Source organism: Neopsephotus bourkii, unplaced genomic scaffold, assembly GCF_033783945.1.
Source record: "Neopsephotus bourkii isolate Nb327-2 ecotype Australia unplaced genomic scaffold, CSIRO-AGI_Nbou_v1 NB_1783, whole genome shotgun sequence".
In the NCBI taxonomy this organism is placed as follows: Eukaryota; Metazoa; Chordata; class Aves; order Psittaciformes; family Psittacidae; genus Neopsephotus; species Neopsephotus bourkii.
The window spans coordinates 738,938-755,033 of NW_026902257.1; the positions used below are offsets into that span (position 1 = coordinate 738,938).

Consider the following 16,096-nt stretch of genomic DNA (forward strand, 5'->3'; position numbering starts at 1 on the left):
AGACTATTTTCCAGGTCAGACTGGCAGAAACTGCTGAAGTAGTTTGCCTGACTCTATAGCAGGAGAGATCGGCTGCATCTTGGGAGTGTCTAGGAATTTTCCTTAATGAATTCATTATTCCTCAAAGCACCAGTGATGTTGACAGTGTCCGTCTTCTCTTTTGCTGTCATCTTCTGGGATGTTATATTTGTGTCTTTTTCTTTTTGAACATTGGCCCTCAAGATGATTATATGGCCCTCAAGATGATTATTATATTCAGAGCAGCCCTGTGGAGAAGGACTTGGGAGTGTTGGTTGATGAGGAAATGAACATGAGCCAGCAGTGTGTGCTCACATCCCAGAAATCCAACTGTATCCTGGGCTGCATCAAAAGGAGCATGACCAGCAGGTTGAAGGAGGTGATCCTGCCCCTCTACTCTGCTCTTGTGAGACCCCACTTGGAGTATTGTGTGCAGTTCTGGTGTCCTCAACATAAAAAGGACATGGAACTGTTGGAACAAGTCTAGAGGAGGGCCACAAGGGTGATGAGGGGACTGGACCACCTTCTGTATGAAGATAGGCTGAGAAAGTTGGGGCTGTTCAGCCTGGAGAAGAGAAGGCTGCGTGGAGACCTCATAGCAGCCTTCCAGTATCTGAAGGGGGCCTATAGGGATGCTGGGGATGGACTATTCATTAGGGACTGTAGTGACAGGACAAAGGGTAACGGGTTAAAACTTAAACAGGGGAAGTATAGATTGATATAAGGAGGAAATTCTTTAAAGTAAGGATGGTGAGGCACTGGAATGGGTTGCCCAGGGAGGTTGTGAATGCTCCATCCCTGGTGGTGGTCAAGGACAGGTTGGACAGAGCCTTGGGTGACATGGTTTAGTGCGAGGTGTCTCTGCTCATGGCAGGAAGGTTGGAACTGGATGATCTTAAGGTCCTTTCCAACCCTAACTATTCTATGATTCTATGATTATAAGGAAGTATTTCATGGTAGTGTGCGTAGACTGGATGTTTTGGCATGTCCAACTTTGGCATGCATCGCACAAATACCTTGCCAGCGGAACCAGGTGCCAGTTTCAGAGCTGTGTGTCATGCTTTGGCCATAGAGCTGTTGGTGACTGCTAAGAATATGATTTAGAGCCAGTATAGCCCATAGTCTGATGGGATCCTGGCCTTTGACAAAGCTTCTGGCTGCCATAGTTAAAACAAACAAAAGTTTGTAAAGGTTTGCTTACAGTGGGCAAAACTGTGGTCATTGCAATGCTCATGTTTTTGCATTCACCTGAAATAGCCAAGAAGGTTTGGTCATTGTGCCAAATTGCTCCCTTATAATGGGTGTAATAGCTCAGTGTAAAGGATATCTAGAAAAGAAAATAGTCACCATTGCAAGCCATATGTCCAATTCAAAGCCTACTGAAGGCAGCAGATAGATATGTTTTCTTTTGTCACTGGGTTGGTCCTGGGAGCAGAAATAGTAGCTTCCCAATGGGCAGGAGTTACATATTCTACATCCACAGGGTATGTTCCAGATTTCAACAATAGGCAAAGAATTTGGGATTTCACACATTCTGTGTGTCCATACACCACCCTTCTGTAAAAATCAGATAAGAGGGAATTTGCAAAGTTACTGGTGGGTGTAATGCATGTGAAGTGCTTTAAGAATCTCTTGGCAAGAGTGGCTCTTAAAAAGAAAGATTTTGTATTATTCTAAGTGTACGTGAAAGCAAGCGGCTCCTCGGGAGGCAAGAACTTCTTGAAGACCCTTAATTAATGCTATTTTGGCATCCATAGCACTTCCCCTTCCTTTTAACAATTTGATGCCAAGAATTTCTCATTCCAATGTGTCCAGTAAATCCTAGAAAATAAATTCCAGTGACTGCTGGAAGTATCTTCTGTTGCTTGATGGCTAAAGCAGCTAAAACCTTTTTGTTAGTTTTTTCAATAGCTTTTCCTTTAAAAATCTCTGGGTTTAACCCCTGAAATAAAGTGGCTGATTCTCCTCTCAGCAGCCAGAACTTCTTGCACCACCATAATACTATGCTGTGGTAGGAGTATAATGATGAGCATTTCAGTGTCAGGACCTGTGTGAAGTCCTAACCCTGCCCCTGAGATCAGCATCTACTTTGTTGCTCTTTGAACTGACCCTGCTCATCTGCACCAGCTTCAGCTTCATATGAAAGGGTTAGCACAGCTCAGCGTGTTCTGGTTGACTGTTGTAAGGGTGGGTGAAGTGGATTATTATCTGTATGATGGTGGCCTGCCACTTAGGCTGAATTCTTGTCTGCAGTGTACACCAGCTGCAGTGGGATGGGAATCAGTGATAGATGGGACTCATCCAGAAATTGTACCTAGAGCTTCAGTATGATTCTGCTGGTATGTGACAGTCGCCAAGAAAACACACTGTCTATGCAGACATCCTGAATGTTTGAGATCTCTGAAATAGATGTAATTCCATTGCAGATATATTTCAAAAACTCTAAATCAATTCCAATGCGTGCCTTCAATATATATACATATATAAACATATATGATGTATGTAAAGACTTTGCTGAAATATTGGGATTTAACAGCACTGAAAAACAAGGTCTCCAGAGGCACATACTGGACTTCTTACCTCACTTTCCCGTAAGTAAGCAGTAATTCTTTGATGCCAGGAGAATTACATGAGCATAGCATTACTGTGAGGTGTATCAGACCTAACACAGAAACGCCCTGTGAAATGTGTCCCATCATTTCAGGGTGGAGAGGACTGTCAATAGCTGGTCCTGTTTCTACAGATTTTCATTACCATGTTGGGGGTTTTTTTAGCTGGTTATGATTTACTTTTTAAACTCAAACTACACAATTTCTTTTGAGCCTTAACACATTAAAATAAATGAATCCTTATAATCTCCATTAGGGAGATTAGCTACTTAGGTGTTTATGGGTTTCCTGCTGTTTCAAAATTACTGAATGGAAAATTAGGAGCTCTTGATTTTGATTTGCAGATTGAGAGAGTGAAGACCCTATTGAGGTAAAGTACAAAAACTAGGTATTTACTCTTTTATCAGGAAATGTTTAAATCACAGCAGGTTTCCCTTTTGAAAATCCAAGACAGATGTTGATCTGAATGTTTCTTGTTATTGTTTTAATACGGGACTCTGTGTTGACTGTATTATTAACCAGATTGGAAATTAAAAATTGCTTTACATTTTTCTTGGTGTTCTTTTCCTTTCCTTGACTTCAGTATTGTTCATGCAAGTAGTTTTGAATACAAAGCCATTCCCTTGTGTGGTTTCTTTTTTCAGCTTTTTGCCTGCATATTCTAATGGTACCATGAATGTGGTATGATCAAACATAAGAAAGCAGTTGTTGCTTAGTGGAGAGGTTGGACTAAGTGAACCATGGCAAGCTCAGTAGTTTGCTCAGCAGTGGGCTGACCAGCTCCACTGCACTGTGTTCGTGAAGCCTCTTTATTAATGACCTGTATATTGCTCTCTTAAATATAGAGCCATATTCTTAATTAAAAAAACACAAAACCAAGAGAAGAAAAAAGAAAACCCAAACAACAAAAAAAGCAACAAACCAAGAAGCTTTTTTTTTTTCCTGCTATTTTTGTCCTTCCCCTACTCAAATCAGTCTCATAGCAATCCTTAATAAAGTACTATGTTTCATGTGACTCTTTTCTTTTCTTTTGCAGGCTCTGAGCAGCAGTCTGTACAAGAGTGCATCACCTTATGGCTCACTTAATAACATTGTGGATGGGTTAAGCTCCCTCACTGAGCATTTCTCTGACCTATCCCTTTCTTCAGAAGCCAGAAAACCTAGCAAGAGGCCACCTCCTAACTACCTGTGCCACCTCTGCTTTAATAAGGGACACTACATCAAAGACTGCCCACAGGTAAGGAATATACAGTTTCATGAAAATTTTCACCATTCCTTAATTTAGTAACACAGAATTTGATCAAAATACTTCTTTGGAGTATCACTGAAGAAATATCTTGACAAAGTGCCAAGCTAGCCATGTGTTCTTTTAATCTATTCTTTATCACAATGCTGATGGAAAAAAACATGCTACTTCATTTGCCTAATAAGCATTACAAAAGATACTAATCTAGGCACATGAATAAGTAAATTTTGGAGACTTTAAAAATGGGTACTATGTAATTTTCTATTGTGCAAAATTGTGTAAAATATGTTTTCAAGCAGCACACTGTAGTCTGTTTGCAATGGTACTCAGTAAAAACAAGTAAAACAAGTTACATATGCTAAAGAAGAAGAAGAAGAAATTGTTAAACTGAATGAGAACTTTAAATCAGTGTTTAACACAAGCTTCAAGTATTTCTGGTGTAAAATGTCTTTTGTCTCATAGGTTTGCCATGCTTGGCAAGATGTGATGGTCTTGGACTCCTAGAACTTTTCTGTAGTGGCAAAGCTGGCAATATTTATTTCCTTAGAAAAGAGGTATAAGCCAGTGTGCACTAAAACCACTCACCAATCTATACATATTTTTTTCTGGGGCTCCAAGCCACAGTGCAAGTTTTCTCCATCCTCTCAAGTTTCAGCTGGATGCAGTCATGTTGCTGGCTGAAACTTTCACAACTCCAACAATATTCTATGCAGAGTCCCAAGGAAATTAAAGTGCTGCCAGTACTTTAAAAATACAGATGCAGGGAATTTTGTCATCCACTTCACTATGACTTTAACTTGCTACCCTCCTAGTATGTGACTTTCAGCAGAATTAATCTGAACAAAATTAAGTACAATTAATTTGCAGTTATGGATGTCAGACATATATAAGCCAAAACACAGGCAGAAAAGCATCTGCCAGCTGCAAGGTCAACATGAAATCATGTCTAATATCAGATGAGCTTTAACTGAATGTATTCCTCCTGCTGTTGCGCATAAACTAGACTGTTTTCTTCATTGGCTTTAGCTGTATAGCTCTCCTTAATTCTAATGAAAGATGTGAAATTAAAGTACATTTGCAGTCTTGGGTGTGGCACTTGAAAATATTTTTACTTTGTGTTATTTCAGTATATGTTGAGTAAGACAGTTTTCTCTAGGAAAAAAATGATGAAATTTTCTTTGCTAGGAGATCAAAAATGCTCTGGTTTGTATACTCCTGTATTTAATGTACTTAGTTTAGCATTCTACAGCAAATCGTGGAGATAGAAACAGAGATGGTTCCAAGCAAATGTGTCAATGTTGGAGCAGTAATGCATTGTTTATTTCATAGGTATTTTTACAGTTTGAGGCACTAGGGATTAGAGAACAGTTAATGACAACTGAAGACATACCCATAGAAATCCCAGGAGATGCAAACAAATTAAGGGTCTTGTAGGAAGATTAACTCACTTAAATTGCACATCCTATGTAATTTTTCTAAGATTTCACTAGTCATGTCTTCAGTTTCTCTGTGAACCAGGAAATGAGAAGACTTCCGACAGAGCATACTCTGTGGCTGGCCTATGAGCTAGTGAGTAATGAGTGAAGGAATACTGGATGGGGAGGCATCTGCTTGCTCACTGCATGCAGTCTTCTACAGTTACAGGCAGCCATATGACACAGCTCCTTTTGTAAACTGATCAAGTTTTAGTTGGGAAGTATTTGAATGTTTTGCCCTTGCTGATGTAGGAAGCTGCTCTGGAACCTCAGTCCTCTCCTAACTAGAAATCTTCCAAATTCCAGGATAAGTGTAACTGAGGGCTATTTTATAGTCATTTGCTCTCCTGCCAAAATTGTCCTCCACTGAAATAGCTCTTCTACCTCCCTGGTGTTTATCTCAGGATGTATTAATAGACTGCAATCATATCCTCCCTCAGCACTCATTCTGCAGGACTAACCAAACCAGGTTTTCTCAGTCTTTTCACAAAAAGTATACAGGCTTTGTATTCCTCAGTCCTTCTCATGGCTGTCCTCTTGTGCTTTTCGTCTCCTAGGGCATGGCATCCCAGAATAGATTTCATCAGTGCCTTTCACTGTGTGTGCACGTAGCTGTTTCCATAGATTAAAGTTTATGCCACTTAAGGAACAGGTGATAGGATATTAGTTCTGCTTTACTGGAGATTTCTAACACGAGCATTTTATGGTCTAGTCTGGTAAGTACTTTCTCGAAAAAGAGCATACTTAAGCATTCAGAGAAACTTAAGCCTTTCCCTTATATTATCCAGATTTGAGGACAGATGTACAGGAGATGACCCTCTGTGCAAGAGTTGTGCTCAAAATGGTGTGCACAAGAAGGGATCACCAATGGCAGGATCAGGCTTTTGTCAGAAAGAACCCATTTGTTACCACTGCTTTTGATGATAAGTGATTTCTTAATTTAACATCATATGCACTATTTAACAGCTTAGATTTTGATGCTTAGTTTCACTACTGCTGTCAAAAATGAAAGTTATTTTGTAAATCCTACCAAAACCAGGGCTGTAGCTATGCATTTTTAAAGTGCTTAAATTTGGACAGAGAAAAGAGATACACTAATCTGATTTGGACAAAATGCAAATCAGTAAATCATTCAGTATTTTTATTTTCTTTTTATATAACTGCTTAATAAGAAACAGATTTTGAAATGCTGTGTTTTATGGAGTTTTTCCTGCATAACAAAGAAATTGTGTAACAACTTTGAGACTTTATATCCTCCCTTAATTCTGCTTGTTATAAACACTGTAAAGACATGTTTTTTTGCTGTTACTGTAAAAGTTGATGGTATACCACACTGATGAAAACACATGCATTGGTTCAGATTTGTATCATAAGAGATGATCATATTTTAAGAGGTTAAATAACTATAAACAAAATAAGGCCAGCTTTAGTATTTGAATACCTCAGGTATCTGCAGTTTGTCCAATATCCTGTCCAAAATTATGTCTGGAAGTTAAAATGGGATTTAGCAAACCTCTGTTATCTTAGATTGCGGTTTCTGTGATCTGAGTGATAGAAAGTGTTTTCTGTTTTAGAAACTACCAGAAATGAGAGCAATGTTATAACTGCAAATCATCATTTCCAGTCAGTCTACCTTCAAAAAATCTGTAGCAATTATTATATATCTGCAAAGCACAGTACTTTTTGTCTGCAGTGTCATCTTTATACTATGCCTACATTTTCTCTCAACTAATTTTGAGTTTCAGTGGCTTAGACGGTAACATCTTACTGATACCTCTCTGATGTTCTTTCACATACAGAAATATCATTGATGTGAATGAACTGAAAATATCTCGAGAATAAAGGTTAAAACCAATGCTCTTAAACTTAACATAATGGTGCTCGTAAATTATCATAGACTGTGTCATCAAATATACAAAGTAGTTCTCTTTAAATAGCAAGGAAGGTGAGAAATGAGTGCTTTTCCTGTCTGGTTTAGTAGTGGTTAGTTGTATGATATATAAATACATACATATGTAAATTTGTCAAAACTTTTTTTACTTATTTGTGTACTCAAAGGTACTGTGCCAGTGTACATCTTATCTATTCATGATAACCATAGGCTTTCTTTCCCTTGCTGGAACAAATAATGATGAGCTCTGGGCCAGTAATAGTTAAGATCTATGATTCTCTACAACATTTATTTATCTGTCAGATGCAGAAACTCATAGATGATCTTTTTAAAAATGTTACATTGTCTGTTTTCACCCATTATCACTGCCATCTATGTTTTTAATCCTACAAAATAGAAAAAGTGGTTGTGTTTGTAATATGCATGGTGTATACATAATGACTCTTGATCCTTTACAGTATGGGGGAACCTAGTTCAGGTTCCAGGAAGCTGCAGAGTGGCTGAAGCTTTGCCATGGTTCAGAGTCTTTGGGAAGGAAGACCTGATTTATTGCGTATGCCATTCATTGCGTTAATTTTGGGCAGTAATGGATTAAAAGCAAAGGCAGCAACAATGTACTTGCAGAGGTCCAAGCTCAGAGCTCCAGCTAAGTATACGTGTATTCAAAGTTTCCAAACTGCTGTACCTTATTTCTGCCAAGCAGCAGTTCCATCTACTGGTCTCTCTGTCCTAAGTTTGTTCAAGTGCTGTCAAATCCTTTTGTGAAAATATGTGCAGGCCTACTCACTCAAAAAATACATAGTTCCAGCCGTATTTTTCTGAATGCTAAATAAGGAGACTGCTCTGATCCCTGTCCAGTGCTAAGCTTTCTGAAAAAACTTCCTGACAATTCCTGTAAATTTCTATACAGGCAAAGAACTCACATCATGGAGACTTGGTACTAAAAAACGAAGTAAATTAATGGGGAAATATCACCATTCTGCAGTCAGATCCCTGGTGCACTGCAGCTGTTTACTCCAGTCTCTGGGAGACAGAACTGTTACAGTGTGTTTCCCAATTTTACAGTATACTCACAGAGGAAAATGCATGTGCATGCTCAGAAGTACAGTCATACTACCACAGACGTATACGTAACCTGAAACATTGGCCTTATTTTGCACTGCATTTTCAAATCTGTGAATGAAATGTATGGCATGATCTATTTTCATGAGGCTAGGAGTGGGAGTCTTTCCATTGCCAACAGTGATCTTTGAAGCAGATCCTGTAAAACTAAAGTACCTTGAGAACACATATTCAGGTCAGTGGGAGTAGTAGGTAATTGTGGCTGCTTGACTTTGTATAGATTTGCTTTTGTGGTTTCATGCAGGATGTGGAAGAAATCACTGTCAAGCTGAGCTTAGTCCTTTCTTCTTAGTCCATAGCTTGGTTTGCCAGATCATGCTGCCCTGAAGCTGTCCCTCCCTGTGGTCAGATATAGTGGATCTTTGGCAGTAGAGTTGGCTCAGCAGGCAGCTATTTGGCTGCAAGATTGCAGTGACTCTCATGCCTGAAACATTAATCTGATTTGTCTTGTGCCTTATGGTTGTGTAAGGATCTCAAATATCCACAACAGCCAAGGAGTCCACAGCTGTGCTTTCTCCAGGTACCAAAAGCTGGCTAAGATGGCAATGAGGAACAAGCTTCCATCTTTACAAAGACAGAAGGATTTTACCTTTCTGGTTTTTAGCCAAGAGATCTTAATGCTGTTTGTTGTTTAAAAAAAAGCAAAGCAAACACAAACCTCTTGAGATTTATTTTTCTTTGTAAGTGGAAGATGATGTTTCAAATTGCTCCAGAATTAAAGGAGATCACAGATATTTTACCGTAGTCTTCCAGATATCAGGTAATGGCTTGCAAATAAACATGTCTTTTCTCCGTTGAACCAAGCAAAGTATCAGTATTGTTATTCAGTTATAGAACAAGGGGTCAATTTCCCCAGTCTCTCAGAAATCTGAAGTCCTGTGTGGCTTATTTTTGTAGGTCCACATAGGTTTTGATCAAAGTATATTTGCTAGCATGTGATCTGGTGCTGTACGGGTCTTTCTTGTTTATGCTTCAATTCTGTTTGCTTGGAGTGTTACTACAGGCCTGACAGTGGAATCCCTGGTATGAATAAAGTAGTATTCAAATCGACAAAATTAGTATTCCTCTTACAGGGGTAAAGATGAAATATGGGGCACATAATAAAAGAAAAAGACAGCTAAATTCATGTCTGGTGCAGTAGCACTGATTTTAGTAAGACCAATACTGAAAGAAAATCTGTATTGCCTGTATTACAAGAGGAAAAAGCTCTCTGCTGTATGAGTGTTTTCAAAGTAGCACTCCGGAAGAAAAATATATATGTATATACAGACCCTTGTTTCTCTGGCTTTGCAATACATTTTAATACATTAACCCATTTCGTATAGTGCATATTTCTTCACCTAAACATATCTCTATAAGAAAGTGTAACTCTTAAATGTTCATTCATTAGATGGTACTAAATTTCCACATTAAAACATCGTGGAACAATTTGAGGATTTTAAAAGTCTTGTTTGTACATACCATACTACTTTCATTTATTTCTATTTTTCCACTCAGAACCTGGATACAATTATTTTAGGTGGATTGGACTTGGCTAAGAGTTTTTAAATTATTTTTTACCACATGCAACCTCTTTGACAACTCCATGATATCAAATATAATGCAGAATTTATTGCAGATTGTTTTGGTTTGTTGGTTTTTGGTTTTTTCCTCATGTGGTTGAACTTACTAGCCCTGCCACATTTTCTCAGAGTTTCTGAGATTAATTGGATATATTTTCCCAGATAATTTCTGCTTTCTTTAGGAAGACTTGAAGAAATCTTGTAACAAAAGTATGGTGGGCTGTTAATTTGGTCACATCCATTCTATTGCTGGAGATTTAAGCTGCTTAAGAGTCTGAAGCATCAGAAAATACCCACTGCTCTTTGTTTTGTAAACATTGAATAAGCTGTACATGTCATGGATTTAAACCATTTATCAGGGAGGCAGCTGTATGTGAGTTGAGGGGATCCAAACAGCACTGCTTTGAAAAGCATGCTCCCTAAGTACTAGTTTTAAAACTCTGGCCATAATATGTGGCATTTACATCCAATTGTTTGATAAACTGGGTGCTTGGAAAGAAGATACTGAACCCTAACATACCAGAATAAGAGCACTTAGTGAAAAAGAAAACAGAAATAATCTGGTGAGCTGTGCCTGTGCCCTTTTCCTATGTAGCACACTAGTGGAAACTACATTCCCAAAAGTCAGGAAGTCCAGCCAAAACCAAGCTCCTCCTTCATCACCATCACTGAGCCATTGTTGCTGTGGTTCATTCTTTATTCCTGTTACAAGTTCAAAGTTCAGTCTTGTGCCCCCCATGGAAAATGCAATGTAAATAGATGTGATAAAGGCAAATACTGTAAAAGGGCATGCATGCTTCGTCCTTGTGTCAACCTTGGGGTGGAATCTCAGGTCCTGTGTGAAGGTTACCAATGGACTGACTGTGTGATAGGTATTGGAAGATTGCCCACCACAGAATTTGATTTCATTTCACGGAGGTTTTGTAACTTCTTTTTACTTACTTTTGAATCTCATTTGCATATGCATATCCAGATAATTTCAAGCCAGATGCCCACTGACCACAAGGTGGGTATCACAAAAAGAGCACTGTTTAAATGTAAACCCTTACGGATACCTGGCATTAAACTTATTAAAGTTTCATCACTGGTAAAGCCTCAGCTGGGTCCATGCTGAGCACAAAATTAATCTGAGGTCTCTGAAACATGACTTCTGTTGAAAGACTGAAGAACCAATGTTGTGTGCTCCCACAAAAAGACACATTAATAATGTACAAATATGTAGAAAACCTTACATGAAGGGCACAGTTTGTTTTCCAGATTGACAGCAAATGAGTCCAGAGTGTTGGAGTTCAACTAGGCTGCTCTTTCTAACTGTGAGGCATTGAAATAAAGTGCCTTGGAATACTCTTGATCATTGGAAGACTTTCAGAACAGTATAGATAAACATACATCAGGATTTTCATGACTTATTCTGTCCATGGATAAGCGAGAGAACATCCCAAAGCATTTCCCAGCCTTATGTTACTACTATTGTATACCTGTACTAATTATACAAATCATTATCTTAAACGTGAATAATTTATATTTAAAAAAGAGATCCAAATCCTGTGCAAATCACTGAGAGACTTTTATAAACTCTGTTGAAGTATACTGAACATAGTCACTGCATTGTTCTGAATCTGAACTCTGTTTACTAACAATTTGGTATTTGCTTAGTTTGCAGTAAACCTCCTGATAAACCATAATTAAGTGCTTAGCTTGGAATTGACACTGTGAGCATTGCCCTGGAGAAGGAAAGTAAGGTCTGGTTTCCAGCCCTCCATAAGCTGATTTTTAGATAAGGTAGAGAAAGAACTACCAGGTCAAACCTACACTAGTTTATCAATTGCTCATTCACGCTGATAAGAAAGGCGTTATGGAAGATTAAGTGAACCATGTTTTCTCACTTCGTAAAAGTATTTTGGTTTAGTGTGAAATACAGGAATTCCCGTCCATACTTGGAAGCGTTCAATATCTGACTGGACAAAATCCTAAGAAACCTGACCAGAACTCTGTGTTAGTCCTGCTTTGAGCAGGAGGTTGGACAGGTGACCTCCCAGCATCCTTTCCAAATCTGATGATACAGTGATTCTATGATAATTAACTACATTTTCATGCTCTGCAATAAGCGACCAGTGAGTGTTCTTCAAGATCTCTGTATCTCCCAGTTCTAATGTCTACCACAGTCCTTTCTAACTGTGCTTTTAAATAGAAAGCTGTTGCAAAATACAATATGGCTAAAACATAAAAGTTAAAGCAAACAGGCAGTATTACAACAACAAATATGGAAAACAGAAGACCTTAAACCTCAGAAATGACACCTGTCAAAATGTCCATGCAGAAACACTTCCTGTAAAAATGTAGCTTAATTCAAACTGCATTCAGAAAGTAAATCAAATAACTTTTTTTTTTCCTAAAAGGAATTTTCTCTAGAAAAATATCTATTTCAATAAGGTGTTAAGCTGAAAAAGCAAAAAAAAGGGTGGAAGTGGACATCTGATGTGGAGGAAACCACTTTGCAATGGACTGAATTTGTTTTGCAGCATTTCATAAGCTTCATTTACCCAAACGAATGTTTGTATCTTGGCATTTCTGGTTTGAAATTCTTAAGATTTTCACATCTGCCAAATGTGTTAATATTTAAGGTCTCTTTCCCATTTCTAACAGAATCTCATTTCCCTGTTCCTCAAAAATGAAAATGTGTTTTCTGATAATCTCCATACCAAGTTAAAGAAAGCCTAGAAGGTCTGAGCAGAGGCTGGGTGGTGTCATAAATGGGAGAGTGAACTGCCTTGTCCCTCCCTCCCTTTTCCTTTTACTGCACGGTGTAGGAAACCAGCAGATAGCAAAGATGGTGAAGAACAAGAGTAAACCTCTAAAGGCAGAGCAGCAGTTTTGCTGGCAGTAACTCTCAGCAGCAGTTTAGCTTGTGCTTGCTTTTCTGATTGTCCCAGGACGGTCTGTAGTGTGTGAGGACACAAATCCAGCTCAGGGGGCCCCTCACAATTTTCCTGCTGACAAGAAGTCCAGTCAGTCCTGCTTTTCCCTCCTGTTACATCACTTCCTTCAGGAAATTAAGATACTAAATGGAAATTAATCCCTTTTCCATTTCCCTGGTACAGCACAAGTATTTGTGTGATTGTGCTTTATCTGGCTTATGTCAATAAATGTAAAAGGAGCCTCATATATTTTGATACGACCCTTTTTATATCTATAAAAAGGTCTACTATGAGTTGTCTCAGGTAACTAACTCCCATCTATGCCTTGTGGGATTTTTATACCCTTCAGACTGGCTGAGCAAGTTAGATCAGAAGCAGAAGAGAAGGCAGGACTGCATGCATCAGGAGCACAAGTCTGGGTGCTGCATGATGCATAGATGTCAGCCTTACGGACATCAAGCTCAGAATAAGCTTACTGTAAACTTTGTTCCTTAATGTTTTCTATTTTACACTAGAACGTATCTGTCATGTTACTGATAAAAAGACTGTTATTTAAGGAGACATTTTCCAGGTTTGTAAAAGCTTGGGTTTTGGTTTTGGTTTTTTTCTTTTTCCAAAAAAAAAAAAGCTTTTTCTTACATATTTTGTTGAAGGGGCAGAAAAGGTAAAATGTCTGTATTGTTATTAGAGAAAACAAAGAATAAGCCTTTTGTTTCAGAGCCCAGTCAGTGCAAAATTATCAGCTAAGGCAATAAGCCCATGGGCAGGCACTTAAATTGAAGAATTTGGGGATTTTAGCAGCAAGAGCAGACATTTTGGAAATTACATAATCTTGATTATTGGTTCATCTTTACATCTGATTTGTCGCAAGATACTCGCTACCTTTTGTTTCTAACCCATTCCCTGAATGTGCAGAGACATATATAGGAGTACAGCAGCACCTCTTGAAATCTTTTACGTTACTGAGTCCTGTAAACAGTTCTGTTTTCCTTCGGCAAGGAAAGAGCACATTTCAGCTAGACTTAGACGTGGTCTCAAGCTGTAATTTTGGACGTGAGTTCAGAGCAACACCGAACATTTCCCAGGTTCAAGGGTTTCATTTACAAAATACTGGTTTCAAGTCCATTTCTAATTTTAGCGCATGTTGCAGGTGTGCAACTATAGATAAAACTCTGCAAGAGCCCAGACAAATCAATACTTCCACCTGAGCCAGCCTACCCACACCATCTGGCAGCCAGGAACACCCAGCCCGAGTGCACTCAGACCTCCCAAACACTGCACCATGGGTCTTACGTAGGTGAGGAGACCCTCAGAAGGCTTCATGAGAGCAGAGATAACCTCTGAGATGGTTTATACAGCTCTTACTCTGAAACACCTGATTACACAGTTGAGGAAATTAGAAGAGCAAGAAGTGCGGGAGAGAAAGGCTCCATTCAAAGAAACAGCAAACCAAAAGACTTTACTAGAAAATGAAAAGATTCATCATTAAAGTAGAAAGGTGGCTTTGGTTTAAATACAGACCCAAAAATTTATAGTGAACTCCCAAACTTAATAGTACTCATTCCAGACCTGCATTTTCTGTATCTCTTATTGCAAGTTAGAGCTCTGCTACTTAAAAGATTTCTGTAGATGTTAGTTAAGATGATTTAATAGATTAAGGACAAAATTGCACTGCTGTATTCATTATTCTTATCAAGAATTATGAAAAACTCCTCCTGGTGTCCCTAGGAAAGATTCTCTGTATACTTTACATGGGGGCAATCCACCACCAAAATGGTTGCACTGGCTTTTATGCTGCACTTGCCACTTGTCAAAAGTGTTTACACAAAACATGAGAAAGTGGAGAATCAAGCCCAGGAATTTTCAGGTTTCCTTGAAAATGGTGACTTATGTAAATTTTGGGGTTCATTCCTATCCTGAGATTGTTATATAGCTGTGACACCTGCATTCCACCTGTCATAGGAGTATAACTTTCTCAGGATAGCTGATACGCGTATCTCTTGAGATAGAACAGAGTGCTGTTACACAAAAAGAAATGATCATACTCCAGTTTTAGAGTGCATTAGTCATTTTTGCATTAGCAACTGAAAGTTTCTAACAGTTTTCTGCTCATCTAAGCATATTATACAGTTTTGTCCTATTTGATATAATATGGAAGGCTGAAGCTCTGAAGAGGGGGACAGAGGGCTAGTGCAGTGATGTGTGAAGTTTTCTTGAGGTGGCTTGCAAGGGGGGTGTGAAGGCCTGGCTTCCACATTCAGCTTTGCTTTATTATCTGTCTGCCATCTCAGCTTTTCACCATTTTGTAATCTTGTTTGGTTCCTTATCATTGATCTGATCGTCTAAAACACAGACAAAAGCTTTTTGTTGATCCCTCTTCCTTTGTGTGACCCAGTCACAAATGATACTTTGAATTTCCTCACCTCCACTTAGTGCTGTTAGAAGATGGGCTAGATAACATGGCAGTCATCATCTGACAGCCAAAGGTCCTTGTGCACTGTGAAGGGACAGAAAGGGTAAGGTGGAATGTAAAGATGGATGTTATATGCCTGCAACTGTCAGCTTCAGCAGACAACATGATGAAACCTAACAGTCATGCAGAGAGGTTGTTAGCATAGCACCACATACAGGACTGACAGACAGTTACTGCTTGTATTACTATTTCTGTTGTTCAGTAATGAAAGCTATGGTAATTAATAACAGTCTTAACTTTTAGGCCACTGCTAACATTCCCATTAAACTTCAAGAAAATTGTCTCTCTGGTATCATTTACGGCAGTCTCCTGAGTAGCAAGTCTTAACTGTAATTTTATGGTTGGTTTGGGATAAATTATTTCCTTGCACACTATACTGAATCTATTTAAATAGAAGACAGGAGACACTTATTATAAACATGAAAAGTGGTGGTATTAATGTGAAGCTATTGGAAAGGCTTTCTTTTTTAATAACATTGACATATGTAAGTAAATAACAGTGTTCTCTATAGCTGCATAAAGCACAACATATCCAATATTAGTGTTAGTACAGCTAATAAGGGCTGTACTGTTTATACTGAGCTCACAACGTGACTCACATGTTGTATTTGTTTGCAAAGTTGGAGAGGAGAACGGGGCTTTTTTTTAGCATTAACATAATTTCACTCTCATCTGCTTTCTTCTGAGCTCCATTCCTGATTCAGCACGCATGAGTCTGCTAATGAAATCCAGATGTCAGACAAAAAAACAATAAGCTCTCCCACCCATCTGGTGGATCAGGT

General features: G+C 38.6%; 1 protein-coding gene across 1 annotated transcript in view; it reads left to right on the top strand.

Moving 5' to 3' along the window:
* ZCCHC24 (zinc finger CCHC-type containing 24) overlaps positions 1 to 16,096 on the top strand; it is a 111,077-nt gene that overhangs the window by 14,070 nt on the left and 80,911 nt on the right. Inside the window, exon 2 of the mRNA XM_061380044.1 lies at positions 3,664 to 3,864. Coding sequence (XP_061236028.1) covers positions 3,664 to 3,864 — 201 coding nt within the window. The remainder of the gene's footprint in view (positions 1 to 3,663; positions 3,865 to 16,096) is intronic.